This window comes from Lampetra fluviatilis, chromosome 5, assembly GCF_964198595.1.
Source record: "Lampetra fluviatilis chromosome 5, kcLamFluv1.1, whole genome shotgun sequence".
In the NCBI taxonomy this organism is placed as follows: domain Eukaryota; kingdom Metazoa; phylum Chordata; class Hyperoartia; order Petromyzontiformes; family Petromyzontidae; genus Lampetra; species Lampetra fluviatilis.
The window spans coordinates 4,391,443-4,414,133 of NC_136279.1; the positions used below are offsets into that span (position 1 = coordinate 4,391,443).

The 22,691-nt window shown below is 47.7% G+C and overlaps 1 protein-coding gene and 1 non-coding gene across 4 annotated transcripts in view; both read left to right on the top strand.

The window, feature by feature from the left end:
* The window catches only part of TMTC3 (transmembrane O-mannosyltransferase targeting cadherins 3), a 36,178-nt gene extending 22,529 nt beyond the window's left edge, over positions 1-13,649 (top strand). For all 3 annotated transcript variants that reach the window (XM_078856498.1, XM_078856499.1, XM_078856500.1), the window contains exons 11-14: positions 63-166; positions 841-1,010; positions 1,679-1,905; positions 3,034-13,649. In XM_078856498.1, the coding sequence (XP_078712624.1) occupies positions 63-166; positions 841-1,010; positions 1,679-1,905; positions 3,034-3,956 (1,424 nt within the window). In that variant the 3' untranslated portion in view covers positions 3,957-13,649. The remainder of the gene's footprint in view (positions 1-62; positions 167-840; positions 1,011-1,678; positions 1,906-3,033) is intronic.
* LOC144932805 (U6 spliceosomal RNA) lies at positions 2,192-2,298 on the top strand. Its single transcript, XR_013636948.1, has one exon. It is a non-coding gene; the product is annotated as a U6 spliceosomal RNA (small nuclear RNA).
* Positions 13,650-22,691: the final 9,042 nt, after the last annotated feature.

Sequence of the window (22,691 nt, forward strand, 5' to 3'; positions counted from 1 at the left end):
CAAAGTAGCAGTGCCGTTTCGCTCCCCGCTGACGTTTTTTTACGTCGCTCTATGCGCTGCAGATGATGTCGGTGCGCACATGAACGTGGGCCGCACTTTCAAGAATCTGAATCGCACGCGGGAGGCCGAGGACGCCTACACACAGGCCAAGGCACTCATGCCGCAGGTGGGGCTACGCTGTGCACCCCCCCCCCCCCCCATCGGACTCGTCTGCCCGCCTTCTCTTCTTTGACCCAGCGGCTTGCTATGAACCTACCCCGCCCCATCACCCCATCGTCTGTACATTGTGCTCCCCACCCATCTTCCATACCCACCCAAACTCCCACCTGCTCACCCGATCACCCGCCTACTCTCACCCTCCCATTGTGGTTAAGTGCACTCCTCTCTGATTGACCACACTCCCCTGCCCACTCCCACCCACTTTCTCAGCCACTCTTACCCTCATCCTGGAATCCAATCTCCCACTCACGTGATCATTCGTCATCCCCTCACTCACCTACGCAGCCATTGTATTCTCCCACTCTCCCACCCACTCTTCTGACAGCTCACTTGGCTACTCTCCTCCTCTGCAGTTCACGCCACTAATCTCACATCACCCTTTCGTGTTTTCTAACCTCTCGCCCACCTTAATACTCACTTGCTCACCCACTCTTCCACTCTCCTTTATACTTTACCACTCTCCCATCCACCCACTGTCCCACCTATCTACCTGCTCCCCAAACAGCTATCCCACTCTCTCACGACCCTGCACAGTTTGATGAATAATGTTGTTTCCCAGGAATCTCTGCAACTGAACCATCTAGTTTCCACCGAACTTTCTCCGTGTCCTCCCCCCACCAGGTGGTGCCAGGCAGGAAGTATTCGGCGCGAGTGGCTCCGAATCACCTGAACGTGTACCTGCACCTGGCGAGCATCATCCGCACCAACGAGTCTCGCCTGCAGGAGGCCGACTCGCTGTACCGCCAGGCCATCGCCATGCGGCCCGACTTCACGCAGGCCTACATCAGCCGGTGTGACACCCCTTTGTGCGGTCGCTCGCTGTGCTGTCAGCGGTCGGCGTGCCAAATTGTCCCTTAAAACACTTTGTCCTTTCTTTCTTGGTTCGTAGCTGGGCTTGGGCTCACTGATGTGCCGTTATGGGAGTAAAACACGTCTGTGGTGACACTGCCAAAGTTCCTTTTGTTGAATGGTTTTCTGCTGAGAGGCTGAGCTATCATCATGCAAAGTCTTCCATTTTGCATATTGAATACCTTTTTGTCATGATCTTTGAAAGCCAAAGTGGCGGCTGTGATCCACCGGTGGAAATTCCATATTCTCATGGTGAGAGCCAGCCTGTCTATGCAACAACTACTGTCTTGATTTTCTACAAAGTGGTACTCATATTTTTGGTAAGTCAGTCTTCGAATGAAATTTTGAAATTGAAACCTTGCCTACACTTTAAGCATAGTGCCACTCGACCAGATGATAATGTTTAGTTCTATTTCCATACCCACAATGCAGTTTTGCGAGACCTACATTTTCACTCGGCATTCTCAACATCACTCTGTGTCAAGGTCTTGTATCTACACCAAGACAAAATTGAAACGAATTTATCATTTCAGACAATTATCGCTGCCTGTGACCTTGTGACCCCGCACTTACCCATAACCCTGTGACCTCATGACCCCTCTGCGGTTAGTGGGGAGCTGCTGCTGAAGATGCAGCGGCTGCCGGAGGCGCGCGCGGCGTACGAGAAGGCCGTGGCGCTGGACGGGGACAACGCCGACCTCTGGTACAACCTGGCCATTGTGCACATCGAGCTGCGGCAGCCGCGCGATGCCCTCGCCCACTTTGAGCGCGCGCTCGCCCTCAAGCCAGCGCACCGCCTCGCGCTCTTCAACTCCGCCCTGCTCATCCAGGAGACTGGTGCGTGTGTGCGCACGTGTGCGTGTACTTGGTAGTAGGTCGACTCGGCCTCAAATGATTACCGGATGTGGTGTGTAGACATCGCCACTTAGGGAGACAAAGGCGGCCGGGCGTGGTGCTGACCACTCACCCCCTCGGGCGCCATGGTGGCGAGATGTTAACTACCTCGCCTGGTATACAGGAGGGTCATGGTAAACTAAAAATTGTTTACGGTAGTTTAGTGTCTTGTGCTGTACCGACCTTCATAGGTGCTTGTGAACAGCACTTGCCCCAACAGTCGGTTAAAGGCTACACAGGTCTTCTTAGTCGTTGTGTACTTTGGAATGATACAGAGAAGATTAGCATGGCCCCTGTGCAAGGGTGACACAAATTCATAAAGCATTGCATCTTGGCCAGAATCTGAACCAGTCTTGGGCCTTCTAGGAGTACCTGTTTCAATGTGCAAACATCAGAACTCATCCACCAACTTTGATGTAAGACAGAAACAATGTTTGGCGACTGCCGGCTCACGTGCCTGGAGCAGTCAGTCACTGCGCTTCCCGAACCGCTGAATCACTGTCGGTATTAAAAAAACTAACTCAAAACCTCGTCAAGAGCCACAAGTGACATTACACATCTCAATCTCATTGGATGGGACGAATCGTGACTGTTTAACATCTGTTTTTACACGCTTTTATTTAACTCACTCTGTCTGTTGTCGTATCCTCAAATCTTGTAACTCGATTTTAACCCACTTCCCAATGTCGTATCGACTGCAACCTTGGTATACGTATGTCATACTGATGACAATACTATATTCTATCATTAAAAATATAAATATTTTTAAACAATCTTTTTTATATGTTATGTTCCGGCTTGGGTCTAATTGTCCACGCTCAACTCACGTTGGCTGTAAATCACCACAGTCCCTTACTTATGGCAAGCCTCGGGGCCACTTCCTGGAGTCGTGGAGTTCTGCCATTAATTGTACAGTACATTTCATTAAAGCGTGTTTTTTTTAAAGTATTTTTAAATATTATTCTTTTTGCAAACGGCTTGCTGAATTACAGCGCCTTAGAATCAGCCGTTATTTTTTAGAGTCGCCTACTCACTTGCCTGCCCGCTCCCCCCCCCTCTGCATCTCCGCAGGTGCCAGCGATCTGCTGGAGGAGGCTCACGGGCGGCTCCTGCGCTACGCCGAACTGGAGCCCTCCGACGAGAAGGCCTACTTCAACCTTGGCATGGTGGCCACCGACATGGGCCGCGCAGACGAGGCGGAGCGCTGGCTCCGGCGCGCCGTCGCCCTGCGGCCCGACTTCCGCGGCGCGCTCTTCAACCTGGCGCTGCTGCTGGTGCAGTCGCGGCACGAGCTGGACGCGCTGCCCGTGCTCGAGCAGCTGCTGGAGCACCACCCGCAGCACGCCAAGGCGCTGGTGCTGCAGGGCGACGTGCTGCTGAACCGGCGGGGTGACGCGGCCGGCGCCAGGCGCGCCTTCCAGCGGGCGCTGGCCGCCGAGCCGGGCAACTCGCAGGCCAAGCACAACCTGTGCGTGGTGATGTTCGAGGAGGGCGAGCTAGCGCGTGCACACGACTGCCTGCGCGAGGCGCTGGCCATGGCGCCTGACGAGGAGTACATCCGGCGCCACCTCGCCGTCGTGGCTGCAAAGCTCGCCGAGCACGAGCGGCAGCAGCACCAACAGCAGAACCAGCAGCAGAACCAGCAAGAGCATCAGCAGCAGGAGGAGGTGCGCAATCGGCAGCAACAACAGAATCGACAGAAACCGCCGAACCAGCGAGAGCAGGAGCAGAATGATTACGTAGAGCAGCATAGGGAGAGTCATCAGCAGCAGCAGAGTAGTGATGATGTCGGAGAGGAACCGTCGGTGATGAGGCGTCACCGACGAGATAGTGATAGCCTGAGCCCACAGGCAGAGAATGATGGGAGGAAGCTCAAGGAGGATGTGGATGGGACGAGCGAGGCCCCTGCTGGGCGTGCCCAGGACATTGAGCGGAAGCGCAGAGAAGCGCTGAAGCGGCTGGAGGAGATAGAGCAAGCGTTAGATGGCATCTAGGCGATAGTCCGGGACGGGAGTTCTCAACCCATGGGCCTGCTGAGAATCTGGAGGATGCAAGCACCATTAGTGAGGATTCAGACAAGGCTGCGTAACTTTGCACACAGGTAGCTTTTTTGTTGTTACAAAGCCAAGACAAAGTTGACTGTACAGGCGACCCCCGCACCTACGACCTAAGTCGAACCCCTATTTCCCATAGGCGCAATATTATACATTGGAGTTCCATTCTTGGTAAACCCATTACATACCATGTAATACTAAAATTTACCACGATAATTTATGAAAACAAAACTAACAAACATTATTGTAACTTAACATAACATTTATAAACATTTATTAAGTAAAAACAGACGCTTATATTTGAAAATCCTCAAGTACTTTTCTGCATCTTCTTTTAAGCCGTAGCAAAAGGTGAAAAAAAAATCTAAATTTAAAGAGAATTTACGATGAAGTGAGGAGGGTTGTGAAAGAGATGCTGCGTTTGCTCTCGGTGCAGCTGCAGACTGTTGGGCTAGACTGTACATAGGCATTCAGCAGAAGAACAAAGCAGCGCTACCTGGCAACGATTGTGCCCATAACACGTGCAGATTTGTTGCCAACCGACTCAGTGTCGGTAGCAGCTGTTAGGTGGTCGTAGATACGAGTTTTGGTCGTTACTGTGGGGGTCTTAATTACTATAACAAAGGTCGTAAAAGCGGAGGGTCACAAGTCGAGCCGGCGTAAGTCGGGGATCACATGTAATTAAGAACAAGGCTCTGTTGTCAACCTATGTCGCGTTGTCTGCATTATTTTTTTAGGCAATTCTAATGCGGTAAATATGTAGCATTATTGACAGGCTAGCCATTAATGACTGGGGTCATTATCTGGCATGATGCGCTTTTCCCATAAGTCAGTTGGGTCAGTTTCATATGAACGTTGTGGCGTCGTGTAGGGCTGTGGATGCCACAGTAACTACGATCACAGGAAGCTGCATCACAGGAAGTTGCCACATCACTCCGATGGTGAGAAATCACCCTGTACAAATGTTATCCTTGTGGGCTATGCTTAGGAGGTTCACAACATTTATATAGTCATTGGCCATTATTTATCGAGCAGATGGGCAACTGAGTTTCAAGGCTTTTTTTTTTAAGGAAAGTTGCTTCGGATGTTGGACAATCCCTCATGAGTATTATTGTGTGCGCTAGATGGAACTGAAGTATCTGGAGAAGATGCATGCAGAAGAGGAGAACATACTAAAATAAATCCATCGTGGGCGTAAGTCGGGAATCTACTTCCTGTGCCTGCCTCTTTCGGTCAACTTTGATGTCACCTGCAGATTGGACACCTCAAGATCACCGTGTTCTATGCACAGTCCGCCGCCAATCCCACCTTCGTTATCTTTACCACTCAACAAAGTGCTCAGGGGTCTGCACGGCATCTTTGAGTTGGCGCCCCTTCACGCCTACTTCTCCTGCAACCCTAAATTATTATATAACACTAATCTACACAACACTAATTGCTTCTGGCGCTGTTACAAAATGAACATCTGACCTGTAAGCACTGCTGTCACAGTCTCATCATTGCCATCTGTCTGGCTTCAGTCTTCCCATTGATCACCAACATCCAGTGCCTGTATCAGTAATTTCCCCTTTATCCGTCATGTACGTGGGTCATACCAATCGCAACCTCTTTTACCTTTCATAAAGTCCTGGCCTGATACATTTCGCGAAGAACTCGTCTCGTTGGGTGGACTATTTGCTTTTTAACAAAGAAGACCCGTTTCACTGGACGGCCGGCCCCTTAAAATCTGCAGATGATTCGATGTGCAGCAGCCTGCAATCCAGCTGTAAGATGCTGGTATCGCCTGCGGGAGCGCTCTCTTCAATATCACTGCTACGCTTAACCAAAGGCATCCGTCTGCTGTGAAGTGGATGGTCAATGACAATGTGAAATTATCGCTTGCGAGAGAAGGCCACTGCGCCTCTTTCATAGCACGATCGTCGGAATTGAAGCATTAACCCGTGGTTTAGTTGGGCAAGTATAATGACGAGCAGTCAGTAACTGTAGAGGTTTTTTTTTCCAGTCCTCCCTTAAAGGAAAATAGAGGAAGAGAGAATTGAGTTTGATGAGTTTTGTTTACACTCGGGAGCAGCGTATTTTGAAGGACACGAAGGAAGTGAGAGTTATGAAAGTTGTTTAAATAGCGCAGTACTTTTTCAGAGCAAGACGAATAGAAGGGAAGCTAAATTGAGAGTGATCAGTAGTTGATGGCATTATTTGTCAGGGCTTGAATAGAGCTCTACTCTAGGTTGAGCGAGCATGACCCCGTGAGAGTCCACGCAGTTGAGTTTACATCAGATGGGATATGTTGGTGTTAAACGCAACCGGTGGTCTCTAGCCACCTGTTTGAAAGTGGCACCCAGTTAATGTATTAATAAAAGCATATTTTTCGTCCAATTAAGAGCAGTTCGAGTGCTTAACAGGCAGATATGAGTATTTGTAAATGCCTGTTGGAAATCACGGTGTGAATTGATGGCAGGTAATGAATATAATGAATTGTGCAGTGTGCAACAATGTAGTTTCACAAGTGTTTGTATTGTTGTAAGGCTGCCCGCACGTTCAGGCAATGTTCTATTTGACAATACGCGTTGTATACCAGGGAAAACAATGTTTTGTTTGTCCCAGTTTTCGTTTTGTTTTAGAGCTCTCCCGACCTTATTGTGAGTTCACCGCTTCAGGTGATCGCCGCGCTTCGCTGCCACGAGGAATAACTTTAGGGCAAAGCTCAAGAGCAAAGCTGTTCCTCATCCGTTCTGTTCCACATAATGCGTTCGAGCAATCACGTAAACTGACGCCACGCTCAAACAAGTATTTCGTTGACAGCGTTGGGATTTACACGCGATATCATAGTAGAGGCTGGTCTCTTTCTCTCCACGGGACAACTATTGTTGACTTTTCCACAAAGTAGGGAGGGAGACGATGCTTCAGAGTTGACTCCCGACCTGGATTTGAACTTGCAACCTTTCTGACTCCCGAGTCGAGATCTCTAAAGCACAGCGTCAGCCAGATAGACGAAAACGTTCATACGCGCTTAGGCATCTATGCACAGTGTAAATTGGATAAGGCACGCACACACACACATTCGAAGCCTTTTTGTAGTTTTGGGCATTTTTCAGGGTAGCGCTCATGGTTTGCGATGGTGTGACTGTGCATCAGAGGAAAATGTCAGTGAAGTTATTTTCTCCGGCGCAGCGTCTCGTGACGGAAGTGATTGGATCGATGTTGACGTTGCCCGGCATTTACACCTCTCGACCGCCTCGGTGTATTGACAAGCATCAAGAAAGATAACCCGTGCAAAAACTTTGAGCACAGTTTCACCCTTAACTGTATTTTGCAAAAGTAAGATATAGCTAGCCTGAAGCTGCGGTTTCAACTCTATCACTTTAGTCGAAAACAAAGCTTGCACCACGTCCGTGGGTGGTGTACGTTTTATTAAGTGATAACCGAGAAAAGTACCTTGTCTACAAACGGTGGATGACTATCATGTTTCGTACGGATGTGGGTAATGGTTGATAAGAATAATTGCAAGCCGAAAGTTTTTACCCTAAAGTTAAACGCACAGATGATGCTTATCCCCAGTGTCAATCTGATAGCTCATGTAAATACCAGGGCAACCTTATACTGTAATCCATATCCCTTAACGCAACACCTTAAACCACCCCTCCCCTCCCACTTTTGACAATCTTCGTCGAATATAAAACCCAGCTCTCAAAGCCAAACTTTGAAGCCCACACCCTTAAAAGGCTGCATTAGGTTAGCTCTGACGTTATTATCAGAGATCAACAAACTTGCCCCCAGTAAAGCTGCAAGTGCCTTAAGTGTTGTAAACAAACACCAAGATGTTAGACTTTGTAAGTGTGGATCCGTGTGTGTCACCTGGGGAGCGGTGGTGCAGCGGTTAGCGCGTTACACTCCGAACCCGGCTTCCCGAGTTCGATTCCCCCTCATGGCCAACACCAGTAACGATTATCTGAACTGGTCCCGGGCCTCCCCTAGGTCGACTCATCCTCAAATGAGTACCTGGTGCGGTGTGTAAAACATCGCCACTAGGGAGACAAAGGCGGCCGGGCGTGGTGCTGGCCACCCACCCCCTCGTGTGCCGTGCCAGCCTTCATAGGTGCTCTCTAATTGCACTTGCCCCAACATCCTGTTAAGGCTATATAGGGGATTTTTGTCTTTGTTTGTTCCTGTGTTGGCTTTGCGCGTACTTATATACTGGGGTGTGGAAGTGTCGTGGGGTTTGTAATGCGCTACGATTCCGTTGACATTTTTTTTCTTCGTTTCATGCCCATGCACGTTCGTGGCACATATTACTAGCATGTGTGCGCCGGGCCTTTCCTCGGTCACTTTACCTTAAAAAAAAAAGTACTCGGTGCGGTAGAGACGCAGGCGGGTGGGGTCCTGGCCACACCTCATGTGCCCTGCTGCCATCAATTGTCACTGCAGTGTAATTCCGTCCAACGCTGTTTTCAATACTTCATGGTACTGCGCTACGATCTCAGCAGTCAGTTTTAAAATTCCTGGCTACGATGGCACACGATGACTTTACCTAACCAGCACCTCAGGCAGGTTGGCTCAGCCTAAAATAACTACGGTGCCGAGTGACATTGTATTCAATATCTGTGCGGTAAAGCTGTCGCCGGTCTCATCACTCTCACTGCTTACACGTGGCTGAAAGAAAGCCCATACGCACCAAATAACGAAAGTTATTTCAAACAAATTAGTTGGTGAGCCTGGGTTCGATTTCAGACTCGGGAGTCGTTCTGCGTGGAGTTTATAGGTTCTCTCCTGCTCTGCATCAGTTTATTTCGGGTTCTCCCAATTGCCTCCCATCGAATAAACTGGTATGGGCTAAATATCCCCATGCTAAAAGAAAATACCTGAAAATTACCCAATTGTGATTCCACAGCAAGCATCACTTCCTACTTTTAAAACTTGTCAGGACCCTCCTGAATAATATTCTTGACACTCAGCGAGGCTTTCCCAGGTAAACAAGCAAAATAATTATAATATTGGGTTTTAGGCAAATGCGAGTGGGTATATGTGGCTCTGGATAAACCCCCCCCGCCTTCCCCCATGTCTCTCATACCAAACGGGGTGGAAATAGTGGGTCAATGTTTGCTTGTGAGCAGCTGCGTGTTCTGAGTGAGGGTAGCGGTAGTGTAGTGGGGTTAGCACGTTGCGCTACGAATCCGGTGACCCAATTTCAATTCCCGCTCAAGAACAATAACTGGAGAACATTTTTAACCGGTTATGGACATCCACTAGGTCGACTCAGCCTTAAATGAGTATACCTGGTGCCGTGTGCAAACAGCACTGAGGAGACAAAGGCAGCCTGGCGTGGTGTTGGCCTCCCCACCCTGTCGCATGCCCATGTCCACTAATCGTACATGTTCCAAGAGTATATTTTTTAAAAGAGCTATTGGGGGGAGGGAAACCTCTGTCTTTGTTCACCCGAGTGAATGGTGCTGTGTGCGAGGTGTTACAACATGCCTCTGAACATATACACGTGCTCGTGTTCGACATTTCTACCCCAGGCTTATCTCAGGATTTCACGAATGCTTTGTAGGCAATCCGGGAGTCATGTGGAGAAAGCGCGTTATGTGTTGCACTGTTTCAGCTCTTGTTGACAGCTTAATTAACTGTTTAAATTAGACCCCGTCGTTTTCACTATTGTTACTTTCGAAGCTTCCGAAGTCTACCGATATTTGTTCTATCCCCCACTATGTCATTGGGTTTAGTCTTTTTTTTATTGGTCATGCAATGACTTCAAATTCTCCATTCAACCCTACAAGCCACCTCTATTGCCTGGATCCTAACACCCCGATTTCTGGCAGAAGCAAACCACCACCCAACATAATTACTTGGTGTGCTGGTGGTGTGAGTAAACCACATCGGCGATGGGGAGGGAAAGGTGGCAAGGTGTGCACGATTCCGGCCACAACCTCATCTCGTGTTGCATTGGCCTTGGTAGGTGCTCACATGGACTTCACTAACCGTTTAATAATGTCAAACCATAATAGTGCAACTCTTTTATCAGTACACTGCCGGAGGAAGGCCTCCCCGTGCCGTATGCGTCACGACGGTTGTTTGGCCATACTTCACCGTGTTTGGTCCGTGTGCGTTGGTGAAGAGGTTCTCGGGACTGGTTGAGGTATCACTCGCCACCGATGTTGGCTCTGGCTAGAAATTTAACTCGGGTCGCCGGGTTCATAGCGCAGTGTGCTAACCACTGCACCACCACCCGCGTCCCCCGTCCACCTCCCCAAGGGTTTATCCAGACTGAAAAAATAGTTTATCAGAGCCATGCTGCATGCTAAGCATTCCTCGTGTTCCTAAGCCTTAACACTCAAATTCAGATCTTTGACTCATGACGTTTACAGACCATTGTGTTGTTTTGCTCACAAGAAAAAACTAGTCTTTGTCGCTTCGGATTGACTGTTTATGATTTGCCACCTATTGATAGTGCATGTCGACGGTTTCGTCGTTTTTGAGAAAACTGCAGATGTTAAGCAGGAGAATGAAAACTGTGTTTTCTGCATGGAGGACCTATCAACTCCGTACGAGTTTTCCTGCCCCTCTTTGCAGTCTGTCAGCTATTGTGCCAGATGATATCAGTCCCGATGTTTTCACAGCTGTCATCCAATTGATCTCGTGTCCGTCCTCCTGTTACCTCTTACCTATGCCCTGTAGGATGATGTTGGAAAGTCCCAGGTTTTTCTTGTCAAGTGTCCAAACGATTTCATTTTCTTCTCCTTCCCTCGTGCAAGCAGTTGGCGTGTTTGTGTTCTTCTCCTCTTCGGAGTGTAAAATGACGCGCTTTGTATAGCACAGTATTCTTAGTGTTAGCTAGGGGCAAGGAATTCCACCACCCTGCCAGCGTGCAGATGGGGTCGCTGGCATGATAATTACGATTGCAGAGCACCCGTGTTGCTCGCGTTCCTCTGTAATGTGTCACTCGTGTGGTGTAATTTTGGGCGTGGTGAAGTCTAGGAGGTATTTAAGGCTTGCACTACGCATAGTACACTACAGAGCACTGTTGTTCTTCGTAATTTTTATTTGTTACTACTGCATATGTATTTCTAAATGTCAACAACACGCACTCCCTGTTTCACAATGATCCCTCCAGAAAAGTGTTCACGGATACACTTAAAATATGGTTCTCAAAGGCCACGTTATCCGTTACTCTGCAATAAGACCTGATGGGATAAAACCTTGGCACTGGCGAAAATACTTCACCAGTCTCGTCAACACTGTCTGAAGCATATGGGCAGTAAAGCAAGGGACATTTCCCCGAACTGTAATTTTTCGTAACATTTCCAGCAATTATTTGGTGATACTGCATTGGCAGCGGTACACAATCACAAGAAAATAAAACATTGATACATTCATCAACGACACTACATTAAAATTATATGATAGGTGCTATTTAAAGCATTGGGCCTTCTTAATATTGAAAAATAAAAAAAAATAAGGATTGCATAACACTTAAAGGACTGAAAGAGCAGTGGTTTACACGTAATTACATTAAACCCTGCATTAGTGCATACAATAACACTTCACAGTAGACTAACATCATTAGACACTGGTCCTTCTTCGAAGCAGACAACAGATAGATAACCTTTACCGAGTTGTGAATGGCATGTTTACAATGTGTTCACTACGTGGCATGTCTTAAGAACAATGTTCCCTTGTCAACCCATTGTAAAATCATCATCGGCCAATGATATATTCACTCCTGGATGGATGCCTCCTTAAGACGTCACCGTCTTTCACGGTGTTGAAAGGCGAAAGTCCGTCTGTAGCATCTTAACACGAGTCGAGTAAAATAAAATCGGTCATTTGAACTGAAATATGCTTACGTTTAAAGGAACGAACGAACGAATCGTTTTAAGCTGAGAAATTTACAGTGAGATCAACTGGGCATGTCTGCTGTGGAGCTACAGTTGGTTTAAGTTGGAGGAACATTCCGTGTTTTTATAGCTGACTCATATGTGTTAGCGTTATAGCAGAACGCTTGACTCGTCATCTGGCCATAAATGCACCTCTTACTCTGCTATGGTTGAATCAGCCGTGGCCAATGAAGTTCAGTTCCTCTGTTGAACGCTAACAACGGATTTCGTAACCAGACTGGTCCCTGCCAAAGCAATGTGGAATTGTCACCACTGGCTAAGGGTCACTCCTGAAGATGAGCACCATCCCTTGTTTGATCAGGAAACCACGATGACTTTTCACATGTATTTTGGCTCTGTATTTATCATTTGTAAGGCAGTTTTAACGATGACGCTGGTATGGTGTTTTGAGCCTTATGTTATATTTACTTGCAGGGTTTTTTTACAACCTGTTTTGTCACTAGTTGTATAATGTTATGTTATGAGATCTCACCAAGATTCCACTCTAGGTCCTCTTCACTGGAAGGCAGTGTAATCCTCACCAGAGAATGATCCCATCGGGCAAAGATGCTACTGCAGAATTGCATCAATAAGTCTACGCAGTTTCATCTTTCTTATCCAGAAACCAGATATTGCTGCTTTCAATAACTGACTTCAGGGAAAGTTTCGCCGTGTTACCATCTTTTTGTGAAAGCCACAAAAAGCTGGGAATGGTCAAAACGAGTTGACTTGGCATTTTTATTATTTTTAGTGTGCGATGTCATTGGTGACTAAGATCATCATATGCCACGCGTGAGGACCTGGTGTAAGCACCGGTGTTCATAGCCTAAACCAGGGATGGGGAACCTTTTTTCTGCCAAGGGCCATTTGGATATTTATAACATCATTCGCGGGCCATACAAAATTATCAACTTAAAAATTGGCCTGTTAAATTTGGAAAAACATTTAATTAACTCACCCCTAATGTGATGGCTGGAACTGCTTCTCTTTGGTGAGGCGTATGATGTTAGCTGGTATTGATGATGTTGTTGCTACTCGCAACTGCTTTTCCAGGTTTGCTCCTAGATTTATTGAATTTCGAGTCCCGCCTGCAGTTGCCTTGGCAGGGCCACACTAAATGATTTTGCGGGCCTTATACGGTCCGCGGGCCGGACGTTCCCCACCCCTGGCCTAAACTCTTCGGTGAAGACTCTGATCTGACATTCATTATGAACCACTTAAGCCACCCAGCCACATCATGTTTGTGATTTAAATGAACGCACATCCTGACGAACCAGTGAGGCTCTATAACATGCACGTTTGTGTCGTGGGTTGCTTAGTTGGGTGAAGGCATTATTTTGCAATGTTATCAAAATGTTTGACCGCTGCTTGTGCGCATGTGCGTGTATGTGTCCTGGGCCTCCCCTAGGTTAACTCAGGCGTAAATAAGTACCTGGTGCGGTGTTTACACATCAGCACTGGGGAGACAAAGGCGGCCGGTCGTGGTGTTGGCCACCCACCCCCTCGTGTGCCGTGCTAGCCTTGATAGGTGCTTGCTAACAGCACGGGGGGGGGGGGGTCTTTATTTGGTAAATTACTTTGTGCAACAGCTGTGTATGGATAATCATTTGAGTCTGAAATCAATCTTAAGCTGCGAATTTAAGGTGCAGATTGGTCTCATTTCGGTGATTCATTGTGTCTGCGCGCCTTAATTCTAGTGGTGTGTTTATGTGCAGTTTTGTATGCAACGATACTCGTCAAAAATAAAAGGTCTTTATTTTGATGCTAAGAGACTCGAGCTGTGTTCTATGTTACACAAACTCAGTGGAATGTACATGAGGTTGCATTGTACGCAGATATATTTCTGAACAAGATTAAAGTGTTACCATATGTATGTGTTTTATAATCCTAGAGGAAGCAGCGTATCGTACAAGAACAAATATTGGCCGATGAAACACAACACTGGCCAATAGGAGTATTCATCACAGAAACAAACCACAAGGAATGATTGGGTAAACAGTTTGTGTCCAGACACATCCAGAATACATTTGTTATCATTATAATGAATTAACCACCTGTGGAATCTCCCACACTTCATTACAGACGATACCTTTTTGTGGTTATGCGATTTTTAAAGGCCACCATTAACAGACCACGGTATTATTCATAATTTGGCTTAATACTTATAAAAAATATATGGTGTAAACCCTTCGCCACCCAACCAGAGCCGATTAATTAAAACGTCACGTGAATAAAACGTGCCAAATGTATTTCCGCTTAAGCACAAGGGTGTGGTTTGGAGATTAAGAAACTTGACACGTTTGTTCGCGTGACACATTAATTGGCTGTTGTCGGGTGGAGGGGGATTACGACGCATTCCCCGCTACTCCGATTAGCACGGGTGGGCTACGTGCGGTGCGAAAGAAGTTCCACACGCACCGTTTTCCACCACGACCTAACCCAAAAGCCCCAATTGTGAACCGTAATTTTGATCGTGAATGGCGATATATCAAACACAAAAATAGATCGCTTATAATAATAGACGATCTGTCACTGCTTGTGTCTCCATTCAGCACGCGACCACGATACGCATCGACACCACTGCTCATGGGCACGTATGCATGTTGTATGTTGAACTTCTTTCTCACCGTACGTAGCCAACCGTGCTAAGTGGGGGGGGGGGGGGGGCAAGAAACTAAACACAACAAAAGCATTTCGAAAGAAATCAGTTTTCAAACGAAATAATAATTTAAAAAGTGCATAGCTCCAACAGTGGCTTCCTAATATCGGAACGGCGGAGCGTTCCAGACGGCCGCAGAAGCGCATCTGAAAGCACCGCGCGATGCGGTGTGGAGCCCGTCTTTGTTCGATGGCCATCAAAAAAACCGCTGCTGCTGCTACTGCGAGGGTGACCGTCGGAGTTCGCGCGTGCGATTTCGGCACGTTGCGAAGGTCAACGACGACGACGTACCGTCAAGATGGCAACGCATCGCTTCGGGTTTGGAAGCTGACCACCGGAAGATGCCTGGGATCCATCCGTGAGTCTGAGACAGTTTTTTTTCATCGCAACGGGGTCACAACAGTGGTTGTTCTAAAGAGCGCGCACTGCTATTGTCTGCTGTCAGCTTGGCTCGCTTGCGACGGAGTAAACTCGGGAGAGTGCGCGATAACAAATGTCCCGACGTATTTACTAAAGCACCCCACCGTTTGTTGATTTGGCTGTGCTGGTGTTTAGACAGTGGAGAGCTTCCTGTGAAGGGTCAGTTAAATATTTTGTATTTATATAACTCGGAGTTGAAATAGACCGAGTGAGACCAGAACTTTTGCTTCTTTTGCAAGGACGACGACGACCTAGGTTTACAGCGAGTTTTCATTTCAAGTGAGCAGAATATCCTGAAAGCATTTTGAATTGAACAAATCCGGACGAAATGTAACCGATGTTGTACGACTGTGTAATGAGGCTCTGCAAAGGGAACGGGGAATAGCATTCAAAAACATATGTTGGCCTCACTCCAACCCCCCCCCCCCCCAAAAAAAAAACCCCGCTATTATTATTAATCGAGAAATGTCAGCTCACTTCAAGTCTCCCCGAATATCAATCATCGAAGCGTAGAAGCTTTTCCCCCCTGGAGCTGAATCACGTATTGCGCGTTGTGTGTGCGGCGCGGTTGCCAAACAGACCTGCGGTGCAAAAACCGGCGCCTTATATACGGATGGGTTTCACTGTCCGCTCTCCTTGTGGAATGTGTAAATGGTTTAACTGCAAGTCATTTGGGATTATGGGGGACCCCGAACGCATGGCTTTCTCTCTTCAAAGCCACGGGGTGGGGGGGGGTCATAGTATTCCGTGCTCAATCTTCACCCACGACGTCCACATCGTCACCACGATCAGCATCGCTGAAGAACAATGCTGATCTATAGCTTGGCAGTGGCCTTCCTGCCAAGGTATAGATTGCAGCATTGAGGCTGCCCCCGAGGACTTGAGAGAGAACGAAAACAAATCACCGCGGCGAGCAAGCCCGACTACGAGAACCCAGCAGCTGCGAGAATCCAGCGCGCGTTCAGTCGACTCCGGCTTGTGTCGTGTGTGTGTAGAACTTCTTTCGCGCCGTACGTAACCAACTGTGCGCAGCGGAGGTGCGGAGAGGGTGGACATCTCTTGATCGCATTGTATGGAGACGCGGGTCACCTCGGATGACTGTTGTAGTCTTTAAAAAACATCTAACTTCTACAACGAGTGGTATATGTGTATATATCTGTCGCCGTACTGTCTGGATTATAAGTCGTACGGTTTGTTTGTTTTATTTTCCCAACTTAGGTTTAAGCAAAACGTTGACTGTGCGTCTTGCAATCCGTAAAGTGTTGCGTTTCACCAGACGTGGGTAACCTTGTCAACCGGGCACACGTTTCTAGAATATGTCATGGTTACACTTTATCTGTAAAATTGAGTCATATTTTTCGTACGTAAGTTTTAATCCGAGTTTTTTTTTAATAAAAATCACCAACTACACCGGATTCCCCCACTCCCCTTCATAAACTTGACCTGCTCGTAGTAGTGTTGGGAATTCGAGTGCTCGACTCCTCGTGGTAAAATATTTTTTTAAAAAGTTGCGAGTTCAAAACCCAGATGAGGGTCAATATCGCCCATCGTCCCTCCAGGAGTTTCAAACCAAGACACACACGCGCGCGCGCGCGTGCGTCAAGGGCACGCAACCTTTGTGCGCCTGTAAAAAAAATACACATCAGCATTTCCTGAAGCGACGCATCATCTAAGACAAGAAGACGACAATGCGCTACTGCAGGAAACTATATATCACTGCTTCAGGAAACCATAATGCACCGCTTCAGGAAGTGCTGATGTTTTTTTTGTTCGCATATGCTGTGTGATTTTGACACACTTTTTCCGCCTCGTTTGAAACCTTAATATTTTTCCAGCTTGATTTATTATTGTATTACGATGGGGTCTCATCATTTACACATTTGACATCCCTCCCGGATTGATACGTTTCTGAGGAATGCGACGTTGAGTGTCCTCTTTAGAGATTGGCCAAATGTCTTGGGAACGTGGAATTTCCACGCCTGGGTGAGGGCCACCAGGGCAGATGAGTCCTGGCACACACATGATCGTGTAAGGAGACACACGCATGTTGACGTCCACTTGCACCTAACATTCCGTAAGATTAAATGTTATGGATATTTCAATCTTGGTGTCGAAGAGATGATAATTGACAACACTCGGACTCGTATTATCCATAATAGAGGTTTTTTTGGGGGGTTTGATCGCGTAAATATAAATGTGTTGTTAAACCCGCCACCATCCGACACAGCCGATTAGTAATGTGTGTCACGTCAACAAAACGTGCTAATTAGTTACGACTTCAGCACACCGGTGTGTTGTAGCGTAAACCCACAACATTTACAATTCGAGTATACGGCGTTTCGCTGGTGATTACGACCAACTCGGAGTAGCCTGCCTCATTCGGCTTCGTGGACATATCCGGATTGCATTGTTTGGAGCACACAGTGGGCTCTTTCATCAGTTGAATGATACAGCGGCGGGATTATGTTTCCCCGTATGCAGGGCCCGGAGCTCGGGGTGCGCGGGCACGTGTTACCACCCGGGAAATAATTTCTGTTTTTAAGCCCAGGCTTGCCCGTATACACCCGAGCCGGAACATTATCGTGCGATTTTGATTTGACTGGATGGAGAGATGTGTCACGGCTCTAGAGAAGAGGCAGGCGGACGTGATACAGGAAAACCTTGATTTGAGTTGAATTTTGGAAGAAGATGTAGCCCCCTCTGCAGTGGAGGTTATTTAATTATTTTGACCTGCTACTGGGTGGCTGGCCAGAGTTGCCATCCAAGAACAACAGGAGGCAGGGTTGTGCACACAAACACATTCCTGCGGAGGGAGCTGGTAGGAACGTTGGGTTGCTCGGTCAATGGCCAGGGTCAACGGCGGCGTGGTGTATTCCGCAAATATGCCCGACTGTGAGGGCGGGCACAAGCCGGCGTGAGTAGGTTAAACGTTGAGTTTTATAAGGACACCACGGGGTGACCAGCCCCTCCCCACCCAGCCCCACCCCTCCCACCACCCACCCAGCCCCACCCTCCCCACTCAGCCCCTCCCCATCCAGCCCCTCCCCACCCTCCCCTCCCCTCCCCACCCAGCCCCTCTCTCCCCACCCAGCCCTTCCCTGCACGACGGACGGACACAATAATCCCCTGTGGGCTGGTGGAACCAGTGGGTTCCTACCAGTACAAGTTAAATGTTTGGTATATCCAAGTGAGCTGGCCGAGTGGAGACAGCAGGTGGTGGCTCTACTGTCAGCCTGGTCTGTGCACTTCTACCACCTGAGTCTAAAACTAAAATCAATTATTTTATTTACCAGGTAACTGAGCTATTGCCTCTTTTTCAGAAGCGACCTGGTCACAAATTATTGCTCAACGAAGGGGTTTATGTGGAAATCCACGCGCACGCTGGGAGAACATGCAAACTCCAAATATACAGGCGTAAAGGTCAGGATCGAACCCACGACCTACATATCAGGCGAGGGTGATAACATTTCGCCACCGCGTCTACCATCACACGTTGCCGATGTACCTTATCCCACCCCAACTTCTTTGCCAGATTTTCCAGCACCAAGTTTGGGCTTAATTATAATGACACACATTTGTTGAAATACTGGTTGCCAAGTTCTCGAAACAAGAGGATATTTATACGGAAATCTTGAATCTTGAAAACACGCACTGATGTGAGAGAGAGAGAAGGACTGGTTCGTCAACCTGCCACCAGTCACATAGGGGCGTCAGATTGAAATCTGTCAACATCTCAGATTTCAACACGCCAATTAGTTGCTACTTCGGCCCACCGGTGTGTTGGAGGGTAAACCCACACCATTCACAATTTTAATTCGACGTTTCGCTGGTAATTACATCCAGCGTCACCGGGCGACTATTCTGGCAAATCGTCCGATGATGATGGATGTAATTACCAGCGAAATGTCGAATTCAAATTGTTAATGTTGCAGATCTCCGATTAGCACGGTTGGCTACGTATGAAGCGTGTTTCGGCTGCCTATTCAACGGTGGTTCATCTTTCAGCCCAGTGTACAAAGATCCCCCGTGTAGCCTTCACAGACTGTTTGGGGCAAGTGCTGTTTGCGGGTAGCACCTATAATGGCCAACACGGCACACGAAGGGACGGGTGGCCAACACCACGCCCGGCTGCCCTTGTCTCCCCAATGGCGATCATTACACCACACCAGCCTACGAGGTTCAGTCGATCAGGGACCGGGTTATTATTGCAAGACCGCCCAAGCTGCCCCCCCCCCCCGTCCCCTTCTCTCACTTCGCGAATATGTCGCAAAAGATTTGAGATTTTGCTTCGTGTGCCCCCAGCCCTGCGGGCCTCTCTTTCTCGTCAGATAAACAAGAGAGAGGCTCGGTTTATCCGTGGACATTTGCGACTATAATGAGCCAACAATGTCTGTGTGTCCCGTGCGTGACGTCACTCCACGTCGGCCAGCCCGCCTCATTAATAATCATGAGCGGGTGACGTCACTCCACGTGGGGGGGGGGGGTGCGAGGCGCCTCCTCCCCCCTTCTCAGCGTCAACTTACAACCCTCACTACAAAAGGCAGAACCCCCACGTCACGCGATCTCCGTCACGCTGTTGAGACATAGAAGTAAAAAGGACGTCATGATGAGCACGGGATTATAAAATACTCTTTATTTTTTTCGGTAAAGTCACGTAGGTAAAAAATTAAAATGAATGAAAACAACTAAATTAAATCACGACGTTTTCATTTATTTTATTTTTTTTGCCTACGTGACTTTACCGAAAAAAACAAAGAGTATGAATCCTTGCAGTCATGAAAACTTCAAATCTAGAATTAAGGGATTATAACCTTTAAATGAAATAAGTCTGTGTCACCGCGACCTTACAAATTGCACACGAATTGATGCAATGAATGTCACGTCGCGGCCTGCTTTTCGCTTGCAAGTTTCAGATTTCCTTTAATACACCCGTCCTTGGACGGGCAAAAGGCTAGTTTTAAATATGCACGCAAAGAGGTTTACCTTGTAAGCCTTGCTTTTTTTCCGACTTTTAATCCGTGTTGGCTACGCTGATGTATTTCGACACTTATTAGATTTCATTCGAGATTTTTTTTTTGACGTGCACAAGCGCTTTGCAATGTTTCATAAAGTGGGCTCTTCGGAAAAGAATGTACTGATTGATTGCATTGCCTGTGTTTGTGCCTCGGGGGGGGGGGGGGGGGAGATGTGTCGTGGGGGCGCCGCCGTGGCTACGAGATGTTAACTCCCTCGCCTGGTATGCAGGAGGTCGTGGGTTCGATTCCGACCCCGACGGATTTTTCTCCGGGGTATTTTGCTGCTGTTATACATTTCCACATGACAAGCCACTTCGTTGAGATACATCAACTGTGGCCAGGTTACGTCTTGAAAATGAGCTCTATTGCTCAGTGAGCCTTCCCTGGTAAAATAAATAAATACGTTTATATGATAATAGGGGTTTCCCCTTTTTTTCTGACAACAAAACAGGAGTTAAGATGTTAAAACAACAAAATTAAACCTTTTACAAGGAATCATGTCTGCATGAACCACAATGCTTGTGGTCAGAATGCAAACATTCTGGTTAATGCAGACATGATTCCCAGAGGTGTGGACTCGAGTCATGTGACTTGGACTCGAGTCAGACTCGAGTCATGAATTTGATGACTTGCGACTCGACTTGGACTTGCATAACAATGACTTTGTCCCACCTATGAGATGTGGACTCGAGTCATGTGACTTGGACTCGAGTCAGACTCGAGTCATGAATTTGATGACTTGCGACTCGACTTGGACTTGCATAACAATGACTTTATCCCACCTCTGATGATTCCTCGTAAAAGGTTGCAGTTTGGTGTTTTAACATCTGAACACCTGCTTTGTTGCCAGAAAAAAGGGGAAAACCCTATTATCATATTTTGGTACTGGCAAAGGAGGTCCCATGATGTAAAAACGTTCATTGTTTAGTTTATCTTTGGAGATGATGTTGTTGTTGTGATACTGCAACCCGGTAGGCCTTCTAGGTGGCCACAAACGGGGCCAGTGCAGAGTGAGCGTTCGTAACCGACCAGAGTCAGTCGATGTTGGCTAATTATTATGGATTCCCATGCCTGGAATTTCCCACATATTCTTGTTTAACTCATCCCACCCCACCCCCGCTTGTGAAACGTTCTAGGATTTTCCAACCATCTCACACAGGGCCAACGTGAGTTTGCACCGCTCATTTTGAGAGTGGGTGGGTGGGGAGGGGTTGTCCATGGCAAATAAATTACTGCTCCTTAATGACTCTTTGATTAATGAAATACGAAGGGAGGGTTGTTTTTTTAAATAATAATAGTGGCTTGTGTACTGCACTACGATCCTTTGCAACCCATGCAGTTATGCAGCAGCGGCGTGGCCACGGTTGGCCATGTCTCTTGTGCAAGGAACGAGATCCGGGACCCCTCCCCCTCTTCTCTGTCTTTCTACCCCCGCTCCTGTTGTCACTCGCCGACCTGTCCCATACGGGACGTCTGTGAAAAAGAGCTTCATAGATCGTCGGATTCCTCAGAGTCTAAATAAAGATTCCGATTCTCACCGTAGCCCGGCGCCTGTGCCCCCTGGCACCAGCGTGCAGTCGCACCGCCTGCACACTGGATAGTTACGCCGCCGTCATTATTTTATAATACTGAAATGAGTGGGGGTTTTTAAAAAAAAAAAGATACATAACGTGGTTGCGTCGTTTGTGCGAATTTCCTCACGCAACGCTGCACAGACCGCAACACACGCAGGCGCACGAATATTGAAATGTTCTCGGAGAATTATTGAGCGGCTTTTTTTGTTTGTTACGTGTGGAGGACAACCGCGCGCCCGGAGAAAACGCACGGTGCGGTGAGCTCACGCGCTCTGTCTCTCGTTGTTATTGTTGTTCAATATACTACCGGGACAAATGGAGATTCGTCCACACTTGCCGGACTGCCGTCTCCTGCCGAGCCAGGGTTATGGCACCTCGACGCTCCCCCACGCTGGGGGGAGGGGGGGTAAAGCCAGATGCACAACCAACATCTGTGTGTGAGGGTGAGATCCACTGACCCCCACTGTGTGCTGGAGGAGAGGCTGCCACGTGCACAGCCGTCACCGCCACCGGGTGGCCGTGCAGTAAGTCCTGGCCGCGATGCTTATCTTTTTTCTAATAGATGATGATGATCGTGTTGTTGTTGCTGCTGCTGCTGATGATGATAATTTAATGCCCCTATTTTATTTTTTGGAGAAGCCGGTGTTTATTTTGTTAATCTTGTCGATATGCGGGTGTGGTTCTTCTCCTTCTCATTCCTTCTTCATTCTTTTCCATCCTCCTTCTTCCTTCATCTTCTCCTTCCTTCATCTTCCTTCTTCCTCCTTCTTCCTTCATCTTCTCCTTCCTTCATCTTCCTTCTTCCTCCTTCTTCCTTCATCTTCTCCTTCCTTCATCTTCCTTCTTCATCCTTCTTCCTTCATCTTCTCCTTCCTTCATCTTCCTTCTTCCTCCTTCTTCCTTCATCTTCTCCTTCCTTCATCTTCCTTCTTCCTCCTTCTTCCTTCATCTTCTCCTTCCTTCATCTTCCTTCTTCATTCTTCTTCCTTCATCTTCTCCTTCCTTCATCTTCCTTCTTCCTCCTTCTTCCTTCATCTTCTCCTTCCTTCATCTTCCTTCTTCATCCTTCTTCCTTCATCTTCTCCTTCCTTCATCTTCCTTCTTCCTCCTTCTTCCTTCATCTTCTCCTTCCTTCA